This window comes from Bombyx mori, chromosome 4 (assembly GCF_030269925.1).
Source record: "Bombyx mori chromosome 4, ASM3026992v2".
NCBI classification, from domain to species: domain Eukaryota; kingdom Metazoa; phylum Arthropoda; class Insecta; order Lepidoptera; family Bombycidae; genus Bombyx; species Bombyx mori.
In genome coordinates, this window is record NC_085110.1 from 2,109,858 (window position 1) to 2,132,277 (window position 22,420).

At 37.0% G+C, this 22,420-nt stretch overlaps 1 protein-coding gene across 3 annotated transcripts in view; it reads right to left on the reverse strand.

Annotated features, from left to right (window-relative positions):
- The window catches only part of LOC101736853 (zinc finger protein ush), a 268,675-nt gene that overhangs the window by 124,525 nt on the left and 121,730 nt on the right, over positions 1-22,420 (reverse strand). The window contains exon 1 of one of the 3 annotated variants that reach the window (XM_012692978.4): positions 7,479-7,682. The exons of 1 other annotated variant lie outside the window; for it this stretch is intronic. In XM_012692978.4, coding sequence (XP_012548432.1) covers positions 7,479-7,587 — 109 coding nt within the window. In that variant the 5' untranslated portion in view covers positions 7,588-7,682. Of the gene's footprint in view, positions 1-7,478; positions 7,683-22,420 lie in introns of those variants that run through there. One more of the 3 variants, XM_062668059.1, reaches the window with a different exon arrangement.

Consider the following 22,420-nt stretch of genomic DNA (forward strand, 5'->3'; position numbering starts at 1 on the left):
CTCACAGCCCACTTGATGTTAAGTGGTTACTGGAGCCCATAGACATCTACGACGTAAATGCGCCACCAACCTTGAAAACTTTTACCTTTATGATAGTATATGAAACGGATGAGGATTGCTGAAAGTCAGAATCACTAGTGTAAATCGGGAGAGCCCTGTGTCTATCAGTGGACGTCCATGAGCTGATGCATCAGCTACTACATCATCATCATGATTATGAAGTCGCGGCTAAGGCAAGGTTTCCGAAAAAATATCAAGTAAGAGTTGCTAGTAAGCAGCCCCAAGTCTATTTCTACCGCCAAACAACCTAGTATTTATTCAAAGCTATGCTGTCACACAATTCAGATGCGACTTCCGATGGCTCGTTAATTCATCAAGTCATAGAACACATGTTCAAAATGTACTTGCAAAGATATTTTGACTTTCCTGTTCAAAATGTATGTTCAAAATGTGTATTAGACTTTCCTGTTCAAAATGTACTTGCAAAGATATTTTTATGACAATGCATTTTTGAATAAAGACAAGGTCGGTCCAAAACGCATACTCTATAATTCCCCTTCACGTCACACGAGACTGACTTCACAAAAAAAATCTGGTGAGATCCCCCTGATAACGCGGAGGCACAGCGCTATGATACCAACTGTAGATAAGGGGTTCGATTCTCGGGCAGGCCGATGTTTTCCTTAGATAAGCGCAATTTTTTCCTTAAATAAGCTTTCATGTTAGACAAAGGTAATTTCTAATGGTTTTAAATACGGTGGTTTTAAGACTTCCACTTAACATTGTTAATACGTCAATTCGAGCAGCCATTTTCCGATTTGTTTCTGTTATTTAGAATTATTTTAATATCATATAAAGTAGCATGCTTTACCATCAGTCATATCGTGAATAAGTCCGCCAAAAAATTGGTGCAATAAAGTTAATTAATTTACTTCTTTCGATTTAAAGCTTTTGTATCAGTTATTGAGTACAATAATAGTGTATTTTAAGAAAAATCTTTGAAACTCTTTAGTTTTAAAAAAGATTTTTCTTAGACGGAATCACTCATTTGTTTGTCATTGAGTAAAAAGAGGGTTCAGTTTTGTATACTTTTTTATTTATTTTTTATTGCTTAGATAGATGGACGAGCTCACAGCCCACCTGGTGTTAAGTGGTTACTGGAGCCCATAGACATCTACAACGTAAATGCGCCACCCACCTCGAGATATAAGTTCTAAGGTCTCAGTATAGTTAAAACGGCTATCCCACCCTTCGAACCGAAACGCATTACTGCTTCACGGCGGAAATAAGCGGGGTGGTGGTACCTACCCGTGCGGACTCACAAGAGGTCCTACCACCAGTGATTACGCAAAGTATAATTTTACGGGTTTGGTTTTTATTACACGATGTTATTCCTTCACCGTCGAAGTCAATCGTGAACATTTGTTGAGTACGTATTTCATTACAAAAATTGGTACCCGCCTGCGGGATTCGAACACGGGTGCATCGCTACATACGAATGCATCGGACATCTTATCCTTTAGGCCACGACGACTTAATAATACTTTTAATTTTTTTATATTAATTTTAAAAGAGATTTGTTTTCTTATTATATCACAGAGAACGCAATGAAGTGTTTTATTCTTCATTCATTCTGAAGTATTCCATATTATTTTATGTATTTAAATATAAGATATTTTTTAACAAGAAATGCTATACGACCCAAGATTTATGTCGCACTCCCATTGAATTTTTATCGATGTTTTCATATATATATTGCACTCCTTAAAAAGCCATATGCTAATTAAAATTCAACAGCAACGTTATCAAACGTACATTTATCGAAAGGAAATATCGAACTTCCAAATGAAACAACGTGTGCGATAGAGGCCGATAACGCGAATTAAAACAACAAAAAATTGTGGATATTAGACGGAATTGTATTTCAATTAGGCTTAATATCGACAATACTAACAGCTGTTGAGCATTCGTGAGCACTTTCTTAGGTGCGCATACGTCGATTTATACGACAATTCGTCTCGCAAAATACAAAGTGTAAAAGAATATTTAAGAATCCGAACTATCCGTAAAATTTCCAGCACTTTGACCAGTGAAACATTGGAAACCAATGCGCGTTGTCTATGGTATTTGTTACCAACAACGTCATTAACAATGCCAATGTAAGTACGGCATCTGTCCGTCATCTTTGGATTTTTCAATGATTACCCATATAATTTAACCGAAGCCCATAGACATTTTACGGACAGTAGTAGTTATTGTGAGCACTCCCGGATATATTCCACCATCCTGCTTTTTTCCTACCTAATCGTTGGTTGGTAAGTGAGCTCACGGGCTCAACCTGAGAGAATTGCTAACTTGCCATAGCAATAGCAGTGCTTCGCTGAATCTACTACCGGATCGGAATTGCGACCGTTCGGAAGACCCGACAAAAAACTCAAGACAATTCACAAGACATTCGTAAGACACGCGCTTCACAATACAACTGATTCAATATGACTTCATATCTTAAGGTAGTCTCCACTCGTCTTCGTTTAGAATATTGGTATGGTCTATACTTAATTATAACATACTAGCGGCTCGCTCCGGCTGCGCTCGGGTCTTTAACAAAAATTTAAACGATATCTGAAGTTGTTTTATTTTTTTTAAATAAAAGAACACTTATTTCGGCATAACTACAATAGTTCGACATATGCTGTCGCGACACTTTTTGTAATTAATAATGTGTTCTACAAAGTCGTAGTACATTATTTTATTCTATCATCAATAGTTTTCGCAGGGCACGCGATATAAATAATATTTTCGGAAATTTTTTTACACCTTGGGTTACATTATTGGAGTTTTAGTAAAGATTCCTAATTTTTTTCAAAACAGATTATAGCCTATGTCACTCGGGAATAGTGTAGCTTCCAAACAGCGAAAGAATTTTTCAAATCGGTTCAGTAGTTTCGGAGCCTATTCAATACAAACAAACAAACAAATAGTTCCTCTTTCTAATATTATAGTATAGAGGTATAGATATATTGAAGCAGCGGTTTTAATAGGGATGTGTTCAGACGTATGAATGTTTCATGGTATATAGACAGAAGTGTAGTACCGACATATGTATATAAGCTCGTATCAAAACATCACGAATTGGAAGCTCACATTAAAACATTGTTCTGTTCGCGAGGGGATACAAGCCTGCTCACACATGCGCTTTGTGATAACCGCTCGTCTGTGTGTGAGTGTGTGTGTGTGAATGGCGCTCGATGAACTGATAAGAGAAGCGTTATCAGCACCGAGATTTCACGTTCATTATCAAGTTGTGTTTACATCTGCGCGGGGGGGGAGAGGGCTTCGATGTACACACGCACAGCTTCGCTCTGAAGGGTACGTACGACTTTGAAATACACAATTGTTTATAGTATTATTATTATTATTTAATAGTCAGATAGATACCTTCCATATCTGGTGGGGGTGATTGACGAACAAAAAAAACGTGTGGCTCATAACGAATTGTGAGGTCACAGGCGTCCGAAAATGGTGGCGAAATGTATTTATTTGTTTTTTTTTATTGCCCGTGTAGGCAGACGAGCGTACGTCTCACCTAATGGAAAGTGGTTACCGTCACCCATGGACTTCGCAATGCCAGGAGCAGAGCCAAGAGGCTGCCTACCGTTAAATGTATGTTTTATTTATTTATTTTTATTGCATAGGTGGATGGACGAGCTCAAGGCCCACCTAGTGTTAAGTGGTTATCGAAGCTCATAGACATCTACAACGTAAATGCGCCACCCATCTTGAGACATAATTGAGATATAAGTTCTAAGGTCTCAGTATAGTTACAACGGCTGCCCCACCCTTCAAACCGAAACGTATTACTGCTTCACGGCAGAATTAGGCAGGGAGGTATATGTACTACGCGCCCAGTTGTCCTCAATTTACTGCTAATTCAATTAATATTTTCACAGACTTCAATTTGAATTATTCTGTGTATTGTATGCCATAAATTACGGTGCTCATATATCCGTTACTATACTAATAACAAAGTTGAATAATTATCATCTTTTTAGAAGAGTATTATGTCTGAAAAATCAAATCCAACGGTTTGGCAAAAGGCCTTAATGGCCGCCAGTTGCATTTTAAAATGACACTTAAAGAAGAAGACATTGAGCTTCCATTCCTAATTTACGATTCTGTTTTAACGACCTTTGTCTAGTGCCATCATGATATTGTTTTTTTGAAACTAATACGTAATACATAAATATCAACGTTCTAATATATTATGTATTACAAGCGTGACACGATATGATACGTACATAATATGTCTACTACTGATATTCAACTGATAACTTATCGTCAGCACTAGAGATGATCAATATTTGCTCGCGATAACATCTTGTACACAATAAATGATAATATAATAAGTTATTTTTTACGTTAGTTATATGTTTGATGGTTATTTCTGTAATGTTTATGTGCAGGCAATACACTAGCGCGATGATACACTATAGTCCAATAGTGGTTACTTAATTCTAAGTGTCATAAGTACTAACCTTCAGTTACTAATGCGGGGCAAGGAAAACGTATGTATTCTATCAAGCCAGAATGAGGAGTAGACTCTTCATAAAAAAAATTAACTTATGAACATGATTTTGGTACCCGATTCCCTTAAAACGTTAATATTATATATCAAAAAGCAATTAATTACTTTATGTGAAACAAGGTCCCATAGGGGAATGGTGCTCTCATGAGTTTCTACATATATTTCTCAAAAATAATAAAGGAATCAATAGACCAATATATCAAGAGCCATACCGACTAGGAAGAAGAATCACCTATTTTTTTATTACTTAGATGGCCGTTGATGTTAAGTGGTTACTGGAGCCCATAGACATCTACAACGTAAATACTGTCACCCTTGAGATAATGAGACCTAAGGTATCAGTATGGGTACAACGGGTGCCCCGCCCTTCAAACCGAAACGCATTACTGCTTTACTGCAGAAATAGGCAGGGTGGTGGTGGTAACTACCCGTGCGGACTCACAAGAGGCCCTACCACCAGCAAAACGATATGCAGAACGACAGTCGAAGTAAATTCGTTTTTGATAATCACTCTCCTTCGGTATAACGGTAGTAATACGGGAAGAAATCCCAGTGACAACGGTGTGAGGAAAATCTTTAATATTTTAATAGAATAAAAAAGTGACGCTATAGTTTTATTGTTTCGTTTTAATCTATATATAAAAATGAATTGCTGTTCGTTAGTCTCGCTAAAACTCGAGAACGGCTGGACCGATTTGGCTAATTTTGGTCTTGAATTATTTGTGGAAGTTCAAAGCAAGTTTAAAAGGTGAAAAAATATGAAAATGCTCAGAATGAAATAAAAATAACAATTTTGTTTTTCCTTTGATGTGTCTCCCCCGTCGGACGGTTTCCTTTTGTTTGTTTTAAGTTTATTTTATACAAAAGTTTAGGTCCTTAATTTATCGATTGAGGCACTACGAAGTTTGCCGGGTCAGCTAGTTGGTAATAATTGTATTTGAGAAAATGATTAATTTTTAAAATTTAATTATATTAAATTACTTTATTCGTGTTTCTCGGCGTTTTATTTGTCACATTTCTGTGTTTGTTGCTGTGACAGCGTAAAATGGACCTTAAAGTATAGTATTCGAAAACTATTCTCCTTCATTTCGTGTAAATATTATCCTTTAAACTTAGCTCGGCGGCTTTTTTTTGTGGTACAACAAGAAAACATGTCCCAGTCTGCCTTCAGATAAGCATCCGTGATGATATGAGCTCATATTTTGGTTAGATTGACAACGGGTCCGCCTCCGATTTACAGATTACAGGGCGTTTCGTGCGTCGTGTACACGACTAAAACGTTTGACATTGACAGCCGCTGTCAAAATATAATGGCGCATTACTTGAATCAAAGAATCAGCTAGAATATTAGAATGTGGAACACGAAAAAAAAAAGAAGAAAAGGAACTTCAAGAAAATAAACATGAGGAAATATTTGTGAATTCAAACATGAATGAACATAAATTACTGTTTATTAGTAGAATCAAGGAGGTTTTTCTTTTCAATATAACTAACTATACACCGCGATGAAAGCGTCTTTGATTGTTAGGATAACCTTTTGTCCATATCAGCAATATTTCATTAGCCATGTAACCATGTAGCCCATTGGCATTGTCTATACGTCTATAGTAATAAAAAACAACGTGGCTTAAAGGTCTAGTTACCAGGCCATAAAATTTAAAAAATTTTATCTAATTAACAATAACTATGTTCCACATGACACATTTTCCCACTGAGTTTCTCGCCGGATTTTCTTAGTAGGTCGCGTTTCCGATGCGGTGGTAGATTCTGCGAAGCACTGGTCTTGCTAGGGCCAGTGTTAGCAACACTCCCGGTTTTAGCCCCGTGAACTCACCTACATGTTATGGCGAAGCTGAAATAGCCTCTCTAGGCTATCAGCATAGGTAGAAAAAAAAACACGACACATGTGACGACAGTATTGAAAAACAACACACACATACACCGATACCATGATAAGTATATCAGCGAAGTCGCCCTAACCACAAAATATCATTGTACGTAATAATTAAAACAATCCGCGTTGACATTAAAAACTTAAAAGCCAAGGAAGATAAATAAAAAGGCAGTACCTAAATTGACCTATACATAAAGCATTCCAAAAAAAAAAAAAAACATCAATTTACTTTATGTCCCTCGCGTAGAGATAAAAAATTTCTACACAGTAATAAAAATCCAGTATTTGCATTAGTCTGATATCAGACAAGCGAACAAGATAAAACGCAGGCGATCTTAACGACTTCTTTATCAGGAGAAATATATGTGTTTCTTTTTCTTCTTCTGAGAATCATGAAGTTTTACTTTGCACACAAATAATAATAAAACGATAAGGAATATATATTTCATCTTAATGTTTTTAATTATTGTTTATGTCTGTGATGTGTATTGCACAAGAATATGGACGAAGGACCTCTTATTGGAAATGTTATTCTTCTTTATATTGTACAATGAGACAGTTAAGCATTTAAAGTTTAAAGCTTTTTAATGCGGAATACATATAAAAAATATCGTCAGAAATTAAGTTTTTTCTCTACTTCAGTGAGATTATAATTAGACGTGATGTAAAATAACATACAAAACGGTATTATCATTTACATATAATATTCTGTCCTGTTGCTTCTAATTGAGTTCACTATGACCTAATGTTACGGTAAATAAATTATAATGTTGAGGAAATGGTCACAACAGATATTTAATACAAAATAAATTAGTGAAATGAATAGCAAAACGTTAGGGCAAAAGTACAGTATATGTTGCGGCAAAATAATATGTTTTTTTTATTAGAGGTCCAAGGTACATGAAAAGAAGAAAAAACAGAAAGTTTACGCATTCCAGTGTTACTGATTACGATCCGTAACGTAGAGCTTGATAACAATAACAAGTAAACAATACTCACAGATTGTTTTGACGGCGGTGGCGCCGCCTGGCGGCAGCCCCCCTCCCGAGCAGGCGACCTCAAGCTCCTTGAGGTAGCTCAGCCACATCCACATCACAGAATCGTCCATAACCACGTTAGGAGTGTACAAATTCAGTTTGTAAACACGAGTTTCGTGTCTGTCGTCATTCTTTGGCCGCGTAAAGTGAGTGACTGGCTGCAGGCGAAGTGTGGGGGCGCCCCTCTCCGGGCGCTGTGTCCGTACACGAACGCACACATAGCGATTTGATCCCTTATCGGGTCGGTTTAACTAGCAATGGCCCCCGATCGTATCGGCCGGCTCGCGGTAACGTTGCATTGAAAGATAACGTCTGCGATTATATCGCTGTTTGAATAAACTTGTATAAAATGTCAAATGAAAAAAGCTGCGCGCCATAAATGTGCGTGTTTCAAGCGATCCAACAGATAGCGATGCGCCGTTACTGGCGATAAGTGATGCTGGCCGGTTGTTAGAAATACGTTCTTTTGGTTAATTGTTGGTGTGAACCAAATGTTTTTTGTTGCTCTGTTGTTTATTGACCTTGATTTCACACGGTGCCGCTGTGTGCTTAGTGCGAGTTTTTTAACGTTCTCGATAGCGTAAAAGTTAGAACAATTTTGTATGCAGTTGGAACAGCGCCCCTAGCGGCAAACGTAGGCAAACGATCCCATTCCATACAAATATGAGCTAACTTTTACGCTATCGAGAACGTTAAATAACTCGCACTAAGCACAGTGGTCGTGAGCGCACACGGTCACTTGTGGACGTCGGGAATACAGAGAGTAGAGTCAAGGCGGTGTCTAGCGTGAGGACTCTCCTCAAGCCTCGTTAGAAAAGGAACAGGTCATAGCGTCCAGGAAACACTCTGGGATGGAAGCTCATTCCAATAATTTTGCCCGTAGGTCCGGGGGAAATGATTCTTTAGACATGTTTCTTCTTTCATCCTCTAGTCACGAAATGAATACATCTACCTACTTAATCTATCTCTGAAATTTCAAACACACGACCATCACACGACGCTATTATTCATTTTAAAATAGGGTGCTTAAAATCATTATTATTTGATTTCAATTTGAGTTCAAACATAAATTCGAAGTCTTGTAATAAAAAATTTAGTAACCATTTTATGAAAAGTTTTTCTTGTTCGGTTGAGGTAGGCGATCCGGCTCACGGCGCACTTGATATTAAGTTGTTACTCGAGCTTCTAGACATAACAACTACAATCGCAACCAGCCTGAGAGATAGATGTGTCAATAGTTGTTTTCAAACCTAGAACACACAACTGCTAATAGTTAAAACTGTCAATACCTATATGGCTCACATAATGCCTTACAACGTCCATTGTTGGTCTATGTTATTCCGAATTAAGCACGAGATAAAGTTCTATAAAAAATAATATACTTTATTTTAAATGAAGGAATCCTGGTAGTCTAAAGGCTTTTCAAGTTTCACCAGGACAGGTAGGCGAGCAAAGGCTCAGCCCAGAGGGGATTGGATTTGCTAACAGCTGCCCGAGCGTCTCCAGAGAAGATCTAACAACTCAAGAGCAATTTCTTCGCGAATGAACCTACTTCGGGATCGGAATCGCGACTCACTGAGAAGATCCAGCGGATTACGTTACACGAATACGGCTACCAGAGTCCCTAAGTCTGCTCCTAGAGCTGAAGAGTTAATTATGCGACGCAACATTAATACTTAAGAAAAACGTTATGAATGATATTCTAAATAAATTTAAATATCTATTTTTTTCATTTTTTAGGTGTAAAGTAATATTATTATCACTATATTCCTGATATTTATTCTATTTTCTTGAAATAATAAGTACACGGCGCTTAATAGCTTTTGTTAGTTGATTTTTGATCACCCGGTGGCTGGTAGAAGTAATAAGACCGCCTATTGCATTTTTCTATTTGATAATGTTTTTTTGTTGCATTTTTGTCTATAATAAACGAATGCACAATAAATGTCTCCTCTACTCTAATAGAAATATAGGTTAGATCTTGAATGACCCTCGTAGCCAATGCTAAGTGACAGAGCTGGCTACCACTGGGCACTCTTCTCAAACCTCGTTGAAGCGCACTGGATGAACTCTGGTCCGGTCTTGGTTCGGCAGCGGTGGTGTAGTGACAGAAGGAGGCAGCAGCAGAACACTTACCTGGAAAACAATAATATTACAGAATGAATCAAATTTTAGAAGAGACGCATAATATAGTCGATTAATATTTCTATTAACACACACATATATATGGTTAAAGACAGAGAACAATTAAGTATAATTTACTCTTCTTTTTTTTTATTGCTTAGATGGGTGGACGAGCTCACAGCCCACCTGGTGTTAAGTGGTTACTGGATCCCATAGACATCTACAACGTAAACGCACCACCCACCTTGAGATATAATTTGTAAGGTCTCAAGTATAGTTATAACGTCTGCCCCACCCTTCAAACCGAAACGCATTACTGCTTAACGGCAAAAATCCTGGTGGTACCTACCCGCGCGGACTCTCAAGAGGTCCTACCACCAGTAATTACGAAAATTATAATTTTGCGGGTTTGATTTTTATTACACGATGTCTTCTGTTTGTCTATTGATTTTCTTTTCCACTGGTCAAACCCGGCTCGCTTTGCTGGGCGATCTTCGATTGGATCGCTACCAAGCTTGACAGGGGCGGTCCATAGACCTATACTTGTGAAGATTTCCTGAGAATTTAAATTCAGAATTGTTCAAGCCGTATCGGAGTCTACAGAGGGAAGCACATTCCTACACATCGACTTTTATATAGTTGGCGAGCTTCACTGTTCTAAGCTTTATATGTCAAAAAGAAAAGAGAAAATCTGATTGTGGTCGGATTTCGATCCCTGTTACAAAAACATACGTTCCTTTCAAATTTAATGTAATAAGTTAGTTATTTCATTTTGTAGCTGTGAAACAATTAAAATTATGAATTAAATGGATGTAGCGCATTCGCGTATTAGACAATGCGACATGAATTCGTCTTTCATTCTTATACTATATCAATCTTTTCCAGAATTTCTGTAAATTAAACGGTCGTCTAGAAGATACCGCTTTTAGCGATAAGACCGCCTGTTGTACAAATGTATTTGCTTTTTGACTATTTTTATATAGGTAGTATAAATTGTATTTTATTTATTTATTTATAACTTCTTATACTAGAAAGTATCAAGGCGGACCTAATGCCATAGGCATTCTCTAACAGTCTACCTTAGGGGAGTGCAGATATGAAGCTTGGTAGGTGCAGTGTGAAGGTGATATTACTTATTTGGTATATATTTTGGTGTGCAATAAAGTATATTCTCTCTGTCTCTCTTTTTTTTTTTTTTTAGTGCTCCTGTAGGCAGACGAGCATACGGCCCACCTGATGGTGAATGGTTACCGTCTCCAATAGACTTCAGCAATGCCAAGGGCAGAGCCAGTCCGCTGCTTAATAATCTCCACAAGCCTCGTTTGAAGAAGGGCATGTCATAGCGCTCGGGAAACACCGTGGAGGGGAGCTCATTCCATATCCGGATGGTACGTGGCAAAAAATACCTCTGGAAACGCACTATGATTGTACGCAGTGGCTCCAGGTAGTATGGACGAACTCTACTTCGGTGGCGGGTGTTGCATTGGTAAAAATTAGATGATGGTAGCATCTCAAAAAAATTCTCAGAGCACTCCCCATGGAACATACGGTATCATCTCCCTCTCTCTCTATATATATATATATATATATAATGTTATATTATAAATATGTAATGTTTCTGGACTACATCGAACGCCGTACCATAACAAATGCTTGAAATTTCCTGTTGTTAGATGCGAAGATTAAAAAGAGCATATGAAGATATGAATTTTAAATTGTGTATGATTACAGTAATGCCTCCATACGAGACGAGGTCGAGATCGGCTAGATATAACGCAGGTGGTGTACAAGGGCAGGGGGTTACCAGGGCATCGATATTAACAGAATTACGGATTTCTAAAACATGCTTAATGTTTCAATTTTTTTTTCACCACAATACCGTAATTTATGTTAATATGTTACTTAATTGTTACTTGTATTTTTATCAGTTTCAGATTTAACATGATATTTTCGAAGGTTCTAAGTTAAAAGAATAGAAATTCAATGTATCTAATAACCAGTAGATACTTTAGGCCTTAGGGCGACTTTAAACTTTGTGTATTAAAACGCTACAAAAAATAAGTAATTAAAATTTAAATTACATATATTTGCTACTAATAGATATCTAAGTACCTAGTACCAGAATGCCGAGACAATTGCTCTATGGCAAACCAGAAGGCCGCAGAAGTCGTGGCAGACCCAAACTCCGATGGTTGGATGGCGTGGAGCGCGACCTCAAAAATATCGGCGTCAAGAACTGGAAGGAGAAAGCCCTGAACAGAGCAGTCTGGAGAGACATACTGGATCAGGCTAAGGCCCACCCTGGGCTGTAAGGATTAAGATGATGATGAATAGATATCTAAATCGTCCAAACATTCGTTTTTATTTTCATACAAAATTTGGTATATTTTTCGTTTTCTAAAACTCTGGTACCCCCCACTGTAGATCCTCGACTGAGATTACGTCGCTATCAGCGCCACATCGCCGACTGTGCAACACTAATTTACATAAAAACTATTATTTTTTCGTCCGTCTTCCTTATCTCTTATCATCGATTTTTTTTTTCTTCGCTGCGCTACCTACGTGAATACTTTGTTATGAGTGAAGTAATTTAGATTTTATCCGTTGAAGGTATTGTTCGTCTAATACATCTGGGCAGGGTTCTATCGAGACTTATGATGTAGGAAACGATTATAAAGAGATCATTTTCCACCGCATGAGCGTCGACCTACCCGGTTGACTGACAGTCGGAATGTTGTCGTGAGCAACTTGTATCCATAACTTACCTAGTATTATTTATCTTGTAATAGCCTCTACTAAAGATATATCGCGAATATACAGGGTGGCCCATAAGTCCTTTGATATGAAAAAAAAATTATTAAAATAAAACTAATTACATTATGAATTAAATTTTTATTTACATAAAAAGCTTAAAAAACGGGAATTATTTTTTGAAAATAACATCTCCTAAATGTAATCCGTTGCGATCACGGCACTCTTGCAAACGACGTCTAAAATTGTCGATGACTGCGCGGCACGTCACTGCTGAAATGCTTGTCATTTCTCTGCGGATGTTTTCTTTTAGGGCCTCAATTGACCGCGGGTTTGTGTCGTATACTTTAGCCTTAAGGTAGCCCCACAAAAAAAAATCCATCGGGGTCAGATCTGGACTACGTGGAGGCCAGGAAATGTCTCCTCTCTTAGAGATAACTTTGCCAGGAAAAAGTTGACGGATAACGGGCATAGCAGTGTTAGAGGTGTGAGAAGTGGCCCCATCCTGTTGAAACCACGTCCTGGCATTAAAGCCTGAAAAGTTTTGCAATTCTGGTATGAAAAACTCTTCGATCATAGCCACATATCGCTCCGACGTAACAGTAACTGCGCGCCCTCTGCCATCCTCAAAGAAGTAAGACCCTAGGATACCATGGGCTGACATAGCGGCCCAAACAGTCACTTTCGGACTATGTAAGGGCTTCTGATGCTTAAGTTTTGGATTGATGGGGCTCCAATAGCGGCAATTTTGTTTACTAACATGCCCGTTAAGATGGAAATGAGCCTCGTCAGAGAACATTATGTTATTGAAGGAAGTAAACCGATTCAACATTTCATTCGCATAATTTTGTCTTTGAATACCGTCAGTTTCCTTTAATTCTTGAACCAACTGAATTTTGTAAGGGTGCATATGTAAATCTTTCTTCAAAATCCGTTGTAACGATGTCCTGGATACGTTTAATGCTCTGGCGCGCTTACGAGTTGACTGTGTCGGATTTTCGCGAATAGACTGTGTCACTGTGTCTATGTTTTGTTCCGTACGTGACGTCCTTGAGCGACCCAACCGCGGTTTATCTAACGTCGAACCGGTCTCCTCGAACTTAGCAACCCAGTTCTTAATCGTTTGAAGAGTTGGAGTGTCGTCAAAGTTGTGTAAACCTTTGTGTTCTCGAAATTTACGCCGCGCAACGGTTGCCGAATTGTCGTTTTTATAAAACTCGCCACACAAAACGCACGGTCCGCTCCGGTAAAACGCTCCAACGCGACTAAATTCCCAGAAACCGAAGTTACTCCCCCCGCTTCCCCTGCACCGCTCACGCGCGCCCTGTTCGTTTTATTCAAATTTTACTTTTCAAAGGACTTATGGGCCACCCTGTACCTAGACTTTACTGAAATACAACTAATAAAATGAACACCAATAAGACAACGAAATTCTTCATTTCCTAGTTAATGGACTCTCCCAATCTCTATAGACGATGCCACAAGCTTCTTCAGAATACCCCGCTACATCCTAGTCAGCGGGAAATATAATCAAGCCCTATCTGCTATGAAAATTTTCTTCAGGACACATTGACTACTTGAATCTTCTTCAAATTTCTCCATTTTAATGGTGGTAGTAGAGGATACTAGCATCCCATCAGCACATACTCCGAAGCAGCTATACCAGACCAGTTCGAAAACTAAGATAGCCCTAAATAGAATGAGCGCCATTTAGACTCATTGTCAAATAGACCTTGAATTTGGTTTTCAAATTACGATACTTCTAAACATCACTAAGAATATACTATTAATAAAAAGCATCGAACTTCGTCAAGCTGTATTCTGTCCGTCATAAGATTTAAACCTGCTACTTTGGATTCATAAAAGAAATCTCTGTTCTTGTTCATACACAGAATACAAAATTAAATAGAGGTGTTTTTAATACATTATATTAAATCGTGCGGTTTGTTTGTTTTGATGGTCACTTAATTAGTCATGAATTGTTTAATTGACTTAGACGCGGACACTGAACATATTCTTACAAACTTACGTATTACTGCGATACAACGAGTTTGTATTAGTAAAATTAATTTCACCCTTTTTCACCTGTACCACTATCTACCATCTCTGACCGGGTATAGTGCAAAAAAAAAAAAAACTGATCGGGAATGTTCCCTGGGTAAACTCCATCCCTAAACGCGACCGGAAATATGTGTGACGAAAAACTTTATTTCAAAGCTATCATATTGCCACATTGCTAGAGCACTCTTGAAATGACAAGCAAAAGCTTTCAATTTTATTTATCTTTAAAGAGGGTAGATAAAACCTAAGGACACAATTTAGAATGGAAGCTAAATTAGTGCTATTTGGATATTTTATTCAGATTATAAAGGAATTTCTTGATTGGTTCAGTTAATTTTAAATAATTGTCGTTTGCGGGATATCTCGAATGTTATGACACGTCCGTTTTGAACAAGATTTGAAAGCGGTACATCATAGCGGCAATGGGAAGCTTGGCCATTTCCCAAGAATCCTAATCGTATCAGCAACAGTTACAAGCCCACGCTATCGGCTGGCTTTAAAGAAAAAAAAAGCAATTTATTAACTAGCATCGACCTCATCCTACCCACATTTGAACAAATTTATTTGCTATCATGTGTTACACCAACTATCAAGGTTAAAGGTCCCAATTTTAGTCCCACACTTACTTGGACGATCGTGGAAATGAAAATATCGTTCTGAAGTGGTCCGATTGCTAACGAACAGGATTGAATAGGTCTGTATTGAGAAGTGTCACTTCTGAACCGTGCGTATTCAATGAGAGAAATGATGTTGGGCGACGGCGCCGCGTCCCATCAGCAATTGATAAGCTCTATATAAATCAGTCGGCCTGTACCGCACGCTGATAATACACAGCCCTCGCGAGATAAACGTATTAATCTCTAAGATTCTGTACGGCCCTTTAATGGACTTTAAAAGCATGTGTACCTACCTATATGTGTGTTTGAAAAAATTCAAGGAATTCTTTTGTATGTGTGTGTGTGTTTGTGTGTTTTTTTTTTGGGGTATAAGATGGACAGATGAGCCAAAGGACCAAATGGATTTTGACTTAACTTTTATTGTATTGTATAGACGCACCAAAAAAACAACGGATTGCAGCTTAGAATGAATATTAGATGTAATAAGCTATTACACGTACAGAATACGCAATCGATTTAAAAGTACAATCGTTGCCTTATTATTCGTGAGTATTCGTGAGCGTCTTTCGAGCTACGCACATTGGTGTTATCTATGCTTTCCATTGGTTTTATTAGTAAGTTTATTTTTATTTTTTATAGTATACTAGCTGACCCGGCAGACTTCGTTGTGCCTCAATTGATAAATAAAAGACCTAAGCTTTTGTATAAAATAATCTTAAAACAAACAAAAGGAATCCGTCCGACGGGGGACACAACAAAGGAAAAACAAAATTGTTATTGTTATTTAATTGCGAGCATTTTCATATTTACCTCCTTTATACCTTCTCTGGACTTCCACAAATAATTCAAGACCAAAGTTAGCCAAATCGGTCCAGCCGTTCTCGAGTTTTAGCGAGACCAACGAACAGCAGTTCATTTTTATATATAAAGAAGAAGATTATTATTTTTAATTTTGATTTTATTATTATTTATATTATATTTTGTAACTATACTTGAGACCTCAGAACTTATATCTCAAGGTGGATAGCGCGTTTACGTCGTAGATATCTATGGGCTTCAGTAACCACTTAATAACAGGTGGACTGTGAGCTCGTCCATCCATTTAACATCCATTTAAGCAATAAAAAAAATTAGTAGCACGAGCTATTATTATAATAGTAATAGCCGTTTCATTAGGAGCTCAAGACATAGAATCTAACCAAATAATGTTTGTATTTTTTTTATTTCAAATTAGACGGGAGCTAACACAATTTTTAAATGTCGTCTATGACGACGAAAACCGTAAAATATTCGAAAGGTCGGAAATAATAATAATATGACATGACACAAAACCGTAAAAGTGGTATTCAAAATATCCTTTACTAATTAATTTTGGAATTGGAAATCATGAAATCATACATGCTAGATGATCGCAGTTTCTCAAACTTTTTTGAAATTTTCGTTTGTTTTTTTTTGTCATGAAGAAATATCATTTCGAGGGGTGACAAGCTATTCAGCTTAAACGACATTTATCTTTGTGACTAAAGCTGCGTCTTATTTGGTATTTGCATTGACAGTTCGATGTTTTTAATTGAACTTCAATTAAGCTTACTCCACTGAAATAACTGAAGAAGCTTTTTTTGTTATGATATTTTTTCCAAATTTTAAACTTTAAATGGTTCTTCTGTAATGTTTGCAAAAATGTCACTTAAACTAATAGCCTTTCTACCCTTGATTTGGTGTCGATCTAAGCTAAAAATGTTTTTAACAGCTTATTAAAGCAATAAAACACTAAACTTAACTAAGTTTAGTGGTTATTTTTTTATTGCCTTTGCAGGCAGACGAGCATACGGCTTACCTGATGGTGAGTGATTACCATCGCCCATGAACTGCAGCAAGCCGCTGCCCATCATTAAGTACCCTCCACAAGCCTCGTTTGAAGAAAGACATGTCAACATGGCGCTCGGGAAACATCGTGCAGGGGAGCTTCCAAAGCTGGATGGTACGTGGCAAAAAAATCTCTGGAAACGCACTGTGGATGAACGCAGTGGCTCCAGGTATTAATACACCGCTTATATCAAACAGCAAAGGCACGTACCATACAAAGAATACCCATTGGTCGGCATATATATGAAATTATTACATTTTATGTAAAATGTTTGTATTAACATAACGTGTTTAAGATTACGTGGGCCGATCGTCAGCTTGATAAAACCATCGATAGATTATCTGATCTGTAGATCTGTGCCCCTCCCGTGACCCCCCACAGCTTGGGAGGTACCGTTAGAAACAAGAGCTATTGAAAAATTGCTTACTCGACTCTAACTGGAAATGGTAAATGTTAAAATATACACCTAAGCTCTGTTTGGATACATAATGAAACGATAAACGATAATTTTGGCGTCATTAACTGCATTAATTAAATTATTTAAATGTTTAAACAATTTGAAATTAGGACGAAAAGTGTAGGTATCGAATTTAAATAGTTTCCTTCAATCATTCATTTATATCGATAATTTAAGTGTTTTTAATCTTGTTTGAGAAGAGGGTTACGTAACACTTTACGACAGAAAGCAACGGCGTCCAAGGGCAGCTGCGTTTTAACAAAAACAAACACTAGTTGCAACTAAACTAAACATCGTATTGTCTTCCGTTTTAGCGAAACATACACATAATTAAGTAGTTTTAATTATAAAATAAACATATGTTTTTGCTGACGCTACAAAACAAATTTGTTCCGAAGATAATCTTACGATCGAATTACAGATCGCGGCGGGCGACGTAACACGGTCCGCTCACTGAAACAGTATTCATTTGTGGCTGACTCATTTTCAAGCTAGAATATATCAAATGATCACTAAAAGACAACTGAAAATATATTGAGGGATTACACGTCATTTCGGATCCTCAAGATCCACTTTTTTTTTTTTATTGCTTAGATGGGCGGACGAGCTCACAGCCCACCTGGTGTTAAGTGGTGTTAAGAGGGTGTTGAACTTAAAAAAACGTTGAAATATTAACACAGTAAAGTTGACTTTTCACTGTTATAATTATACAGACACTTAAATTACATAAACGATCGAGGATTACAATAATAATTAGTGATACAGAGCCAATGGGTTTCTGAATGGCAACCACGTGCGATCGTGTGAGGACTTGAAACTCGCACGCCATGAACACACGCAATTCCATTCAGTATTGCCCGCCCTTAATTAAAATTATCATTTAGTCGAATATAAAGCGAACGAACGCATATTTATCAAAACTAGTGGTCCCGCAGTAGTCGAAATTCGACTATAATTAATTGAAATTATAATTTTGAACATTATTATGGTTCTATTGTCAAAGACATTATACTTCTATAATCACAGATTTCGCCAAGACTACACTGTAGACAAATAATATTAAAGACTAGAAGTCCCGCAGTAGTCGAAATTCGACTAAAATTAATTGGAATTGTAAGTTTGTACACTATTATGATTGTATTTTATACTTCTATAATCACAAATTTTGCCAAGACTACACTATAAAAAATATTAACAAAGACAAAAAATATTTAATCTATTCTCAATTTGACAACAGACGCCAAGAACAAAAGTTTGACAATAAATAGTATGCATGCGTGTGTGCGTCAAATACATGGTATGTAGTGTGTGTAATGTTTTCTTTATTGATTTAATGTATCTTTTATGCATTATTTTTAAAAAATATTAGCATTGCGCACTTCTTCTCTATATTCTCTATAAGTTTGGAAAATTTCATATTACTCCGTCCGCGCAATTTTCGTAAAAAGGGATACAAAGTTTTTGCTTCACGTATTAATATATAAACAGCAGATCGAAAGTAACATTTACCAGAACAATTAACCAATGAATAAAAAAAAATCCAAATAAAATTAAAACTCTCAAAATAACTCATTTTCATTATTATTTTAAATCTTTTGTTATGTTATGCACCGATTTTGATTCCAGTTCTGAGTTTTTTTTTTCTAATTTTGGACAAAGTTTCTAAACTGTGTATATTGGCTACGTCTAGCCTTTAGCCAGTTCAACAAGAGGGATCCATGTTGAAGTCTATTTTACATTTTAGCTCTACGCTAGGTTAAAATATAAGCCTTCGTGTTTTTTTTTTTATAAATGGGAGTTTTCTGGTGGCCTTTCCAGTTTCACCAGGACAGGAAAACCTTGGTGTATAATCTACCATAATAAATTCATTGAAGCTTCGACCTCATGTCTCAAGAAACATAAATCAGATAGACTGCGAGACTATGCTATCGAAAAAAAAAAATATTTATGTTTATAAGTACCTCGGTGATTAAGGCTCCTAACTGCTGCCGCCAAGAGTCGTGGGTTTGATTCCCACATTGAGCAAACATTGTGTGTTGAACAGGTATGTTTGCTTCGTGTCTGGGTGTTTGTTATGTATTGAGCATCCTTACGTGGTAGCGGCTTAGGTTTCAAATTGTATGTCATAGAGCGCAAATGTTTTACATATTGACAATGACCTAATATTGGTTTGTCGCTCGATAATAGATATTTATAATAGACATAAGCTATAATTTTCTTTTCCTCCCTATGCTGATAGCCTTGAGAGGCTATTTCAGCTTCGCCCTAGCTTGTAGGTGAGCTCACGGGGCTCAAATCGGAGTGATGCTAACATTGGCCCTAGCAAGAGCAGTGCTTCGCAGAATCTACCACCCGATCGAAAACGCGACTCACTGAGAAGATCCGGCGAGAAACTCAGTGGGCTGTGTCTATGGGTTAATTCGCTTGCGACGAGGGGCTCGACGAGGACGGTGACCGGTGCTTGTGGTATAAGGTAAAATAGGTACACATTTACGCATTAAAATTCTATAAAAAAATAATTACATACATATATATTTAAACGTATATAATAATGTTTGTCAATCTCTGGTTGGTATCCATAACACAAGGAATCCAAAATTTATAGCCGGATGACCACGTGTGAATTATTCCCAATTGCTATAGGTAATTGCTGTTGTTATTAAAACATTTTTTTATCGATTAAATTTGAGACAAAGTACCGACAGCAAATAAATAATTTTAATCAGTTAACTTTCTAATAAAATGTCCAATGAAATCAACACTTCAATGAAGATGAATTTTATCAGTCGAGATCTGATACTCTGTACACATTCACACATCACCACAGCACCTACGTTATAAAACATAGAACGAAGTCGGATGCCCCGTCATAACTGCGGTTGAGACGGCCCATATTGCATTGTGAAGCTAATTGGATAGAGATCTTTATCGTTCGGCCCGATAAAATGGAATAGATAACATTCTGTAGTGACTTATTAAGGCCGTTCCCAGAATAATATTAGATTGTACGATACGCAGTCCCGCGGACCGTGTGTGAGGGACCGCGTGCAGAAAAACATACAATTCACCGACATTTTTTTTTTTGTGTACAAAAAGAGTTTGATCTGTCATTAATCTATCGGCCCTGTTATGTTGACAATCATAATACATATTACACCTCATGTTATATTAAGAAAATCCTGAATAGTAGTTTAGTAGTAGAAGTAGTTTTTTTGACGTTCAACAAGTATGTACTTTCATTTATGTTGAATAAAAATTTTTGATTTGATTTGATTTGATTTGAATACTTCATTACGATTGAACTACGATAACAATGAGATGACGTAGTATTGTTCAATATAAATATAATGTAATTGAACACGCAAATACAGTATATTTTAGATTGTATGTTGTAGGTTCAAGTTTGTGATCTTTATTTTTTTTTTATTGCTTAGCTGGGGGGACGAGCTCACAGCCCACCTGGTGTTAAGTGGTTACGGAGCCCATAGACATCCACAACGTAAATGCGCCACCCACCTTGAGATATAAGTTCTAAGGTCTCAAGTATAGTTACAACGGCTTCCCCACCCTTCAAACCGAAACGCATTACTGCTTCACGGCAGAAATAGGCAGGGTGGTGGTACCCACCCGCACGGACTCACAAGAGGTCCTACCACCAGTAATTACGCAAATTATAATTTTGCGGGTTTGATTTTTATTACACGATGTTATTCCTTCACCGTGGAAGTCAATCGTGAACATTTGTTGAGTACGTATTTCATTAGAAAAATTGGTACCCGCCTGAGATTCGAACACCGGTGCATCGCTCAACACGAATGCGCCGGACGTCTTATCCGTTAGGCCACGACGACTTCAAAATTAATCAATATTAGTCTATAATAGTTGAAATCTTCAAAAATATTACACAAAGTTAATGGTGTAATATAACATCTATGTCTCTCGGTTTTACTCGTGCACTACTTGCAGTTCGGAAGTTTTAAATTTATAATAAATCGATTTCATTTTTACATGATTAAAATGTTGTGATGTAAAAGATTAACCTCGATCAATTTCAAATTAATTAGACGAAAAATCTAAAAAATCGAAAACATACAAATGAAAAAAAAAAAAAACTTGATGTTTGCCTTGCAATCAGTACAACCCTATCGGCGATCAGAAAAACGAATCGTGTTGTGTAGTTTTTGCGAAATTGCTCCATCGGATCGAATTTTATTCACTCCGGGAACCGATTCCTTGAAACTTGTGACCGCTTGCCGAAATCTCTTGACGATCTTGTCGCCGAGAGATCTAAAGATGTGTTAAGAAAATAACTTTGCATCTAAATTGATATGTGAATCATTCACGAAAGCATTACAAAATAGATTGGCGATAAATTCGCGATCGGAATGCGTTTTTTTTTTTAGGATTGAAGGATCATTTGTGGCCCGTAGGCCTTTCCAGTTTCACCAGGACAGCCGAATGTGATTCTGAAATGATAGAACGCGCGTAAAGTGTAACAGAGTATTTAATCTCATATTTCAAGGCGAGCGAAGGGATTCATATCATGACGTCTATGACCGCGGTAGCTTGTACCAAAGTAGCTTGTGAGTTCATGTATCCAGGCTTAAATAAAAAAAAAAAGTCGTTTTGGCCCAGAAGATGATACAATCTATTTTACCCGTTATTCAAAAGTACAAATTTTATAAAAAAGCATAAATAAGCAAAGCAACCGCTGTAGGGCTATTTATCAATATAGGCAAAAAAGAACAAATTTCAAATTATCATACAAAAATTACATCAAATTGTTTGTACGTAAAACTAGTGCGCACAGAATAAGATTTAATTCTCGCGGTGAATGCTTCTTATTGAAACTTGGATCTAGAAGTTTAGGTTATTAAAAAAACATTTTGTATGTCAACTTAAGCTTGAAATTGAACCAAAAGTCTGAGAAGAAATCTTAAATAAATATATACAATACATATGCTAAAAATCCAGCGTCTCTCATTTTGCTCAACACAAAAAACCTTTAAGACTGCAAAAGATAAAGA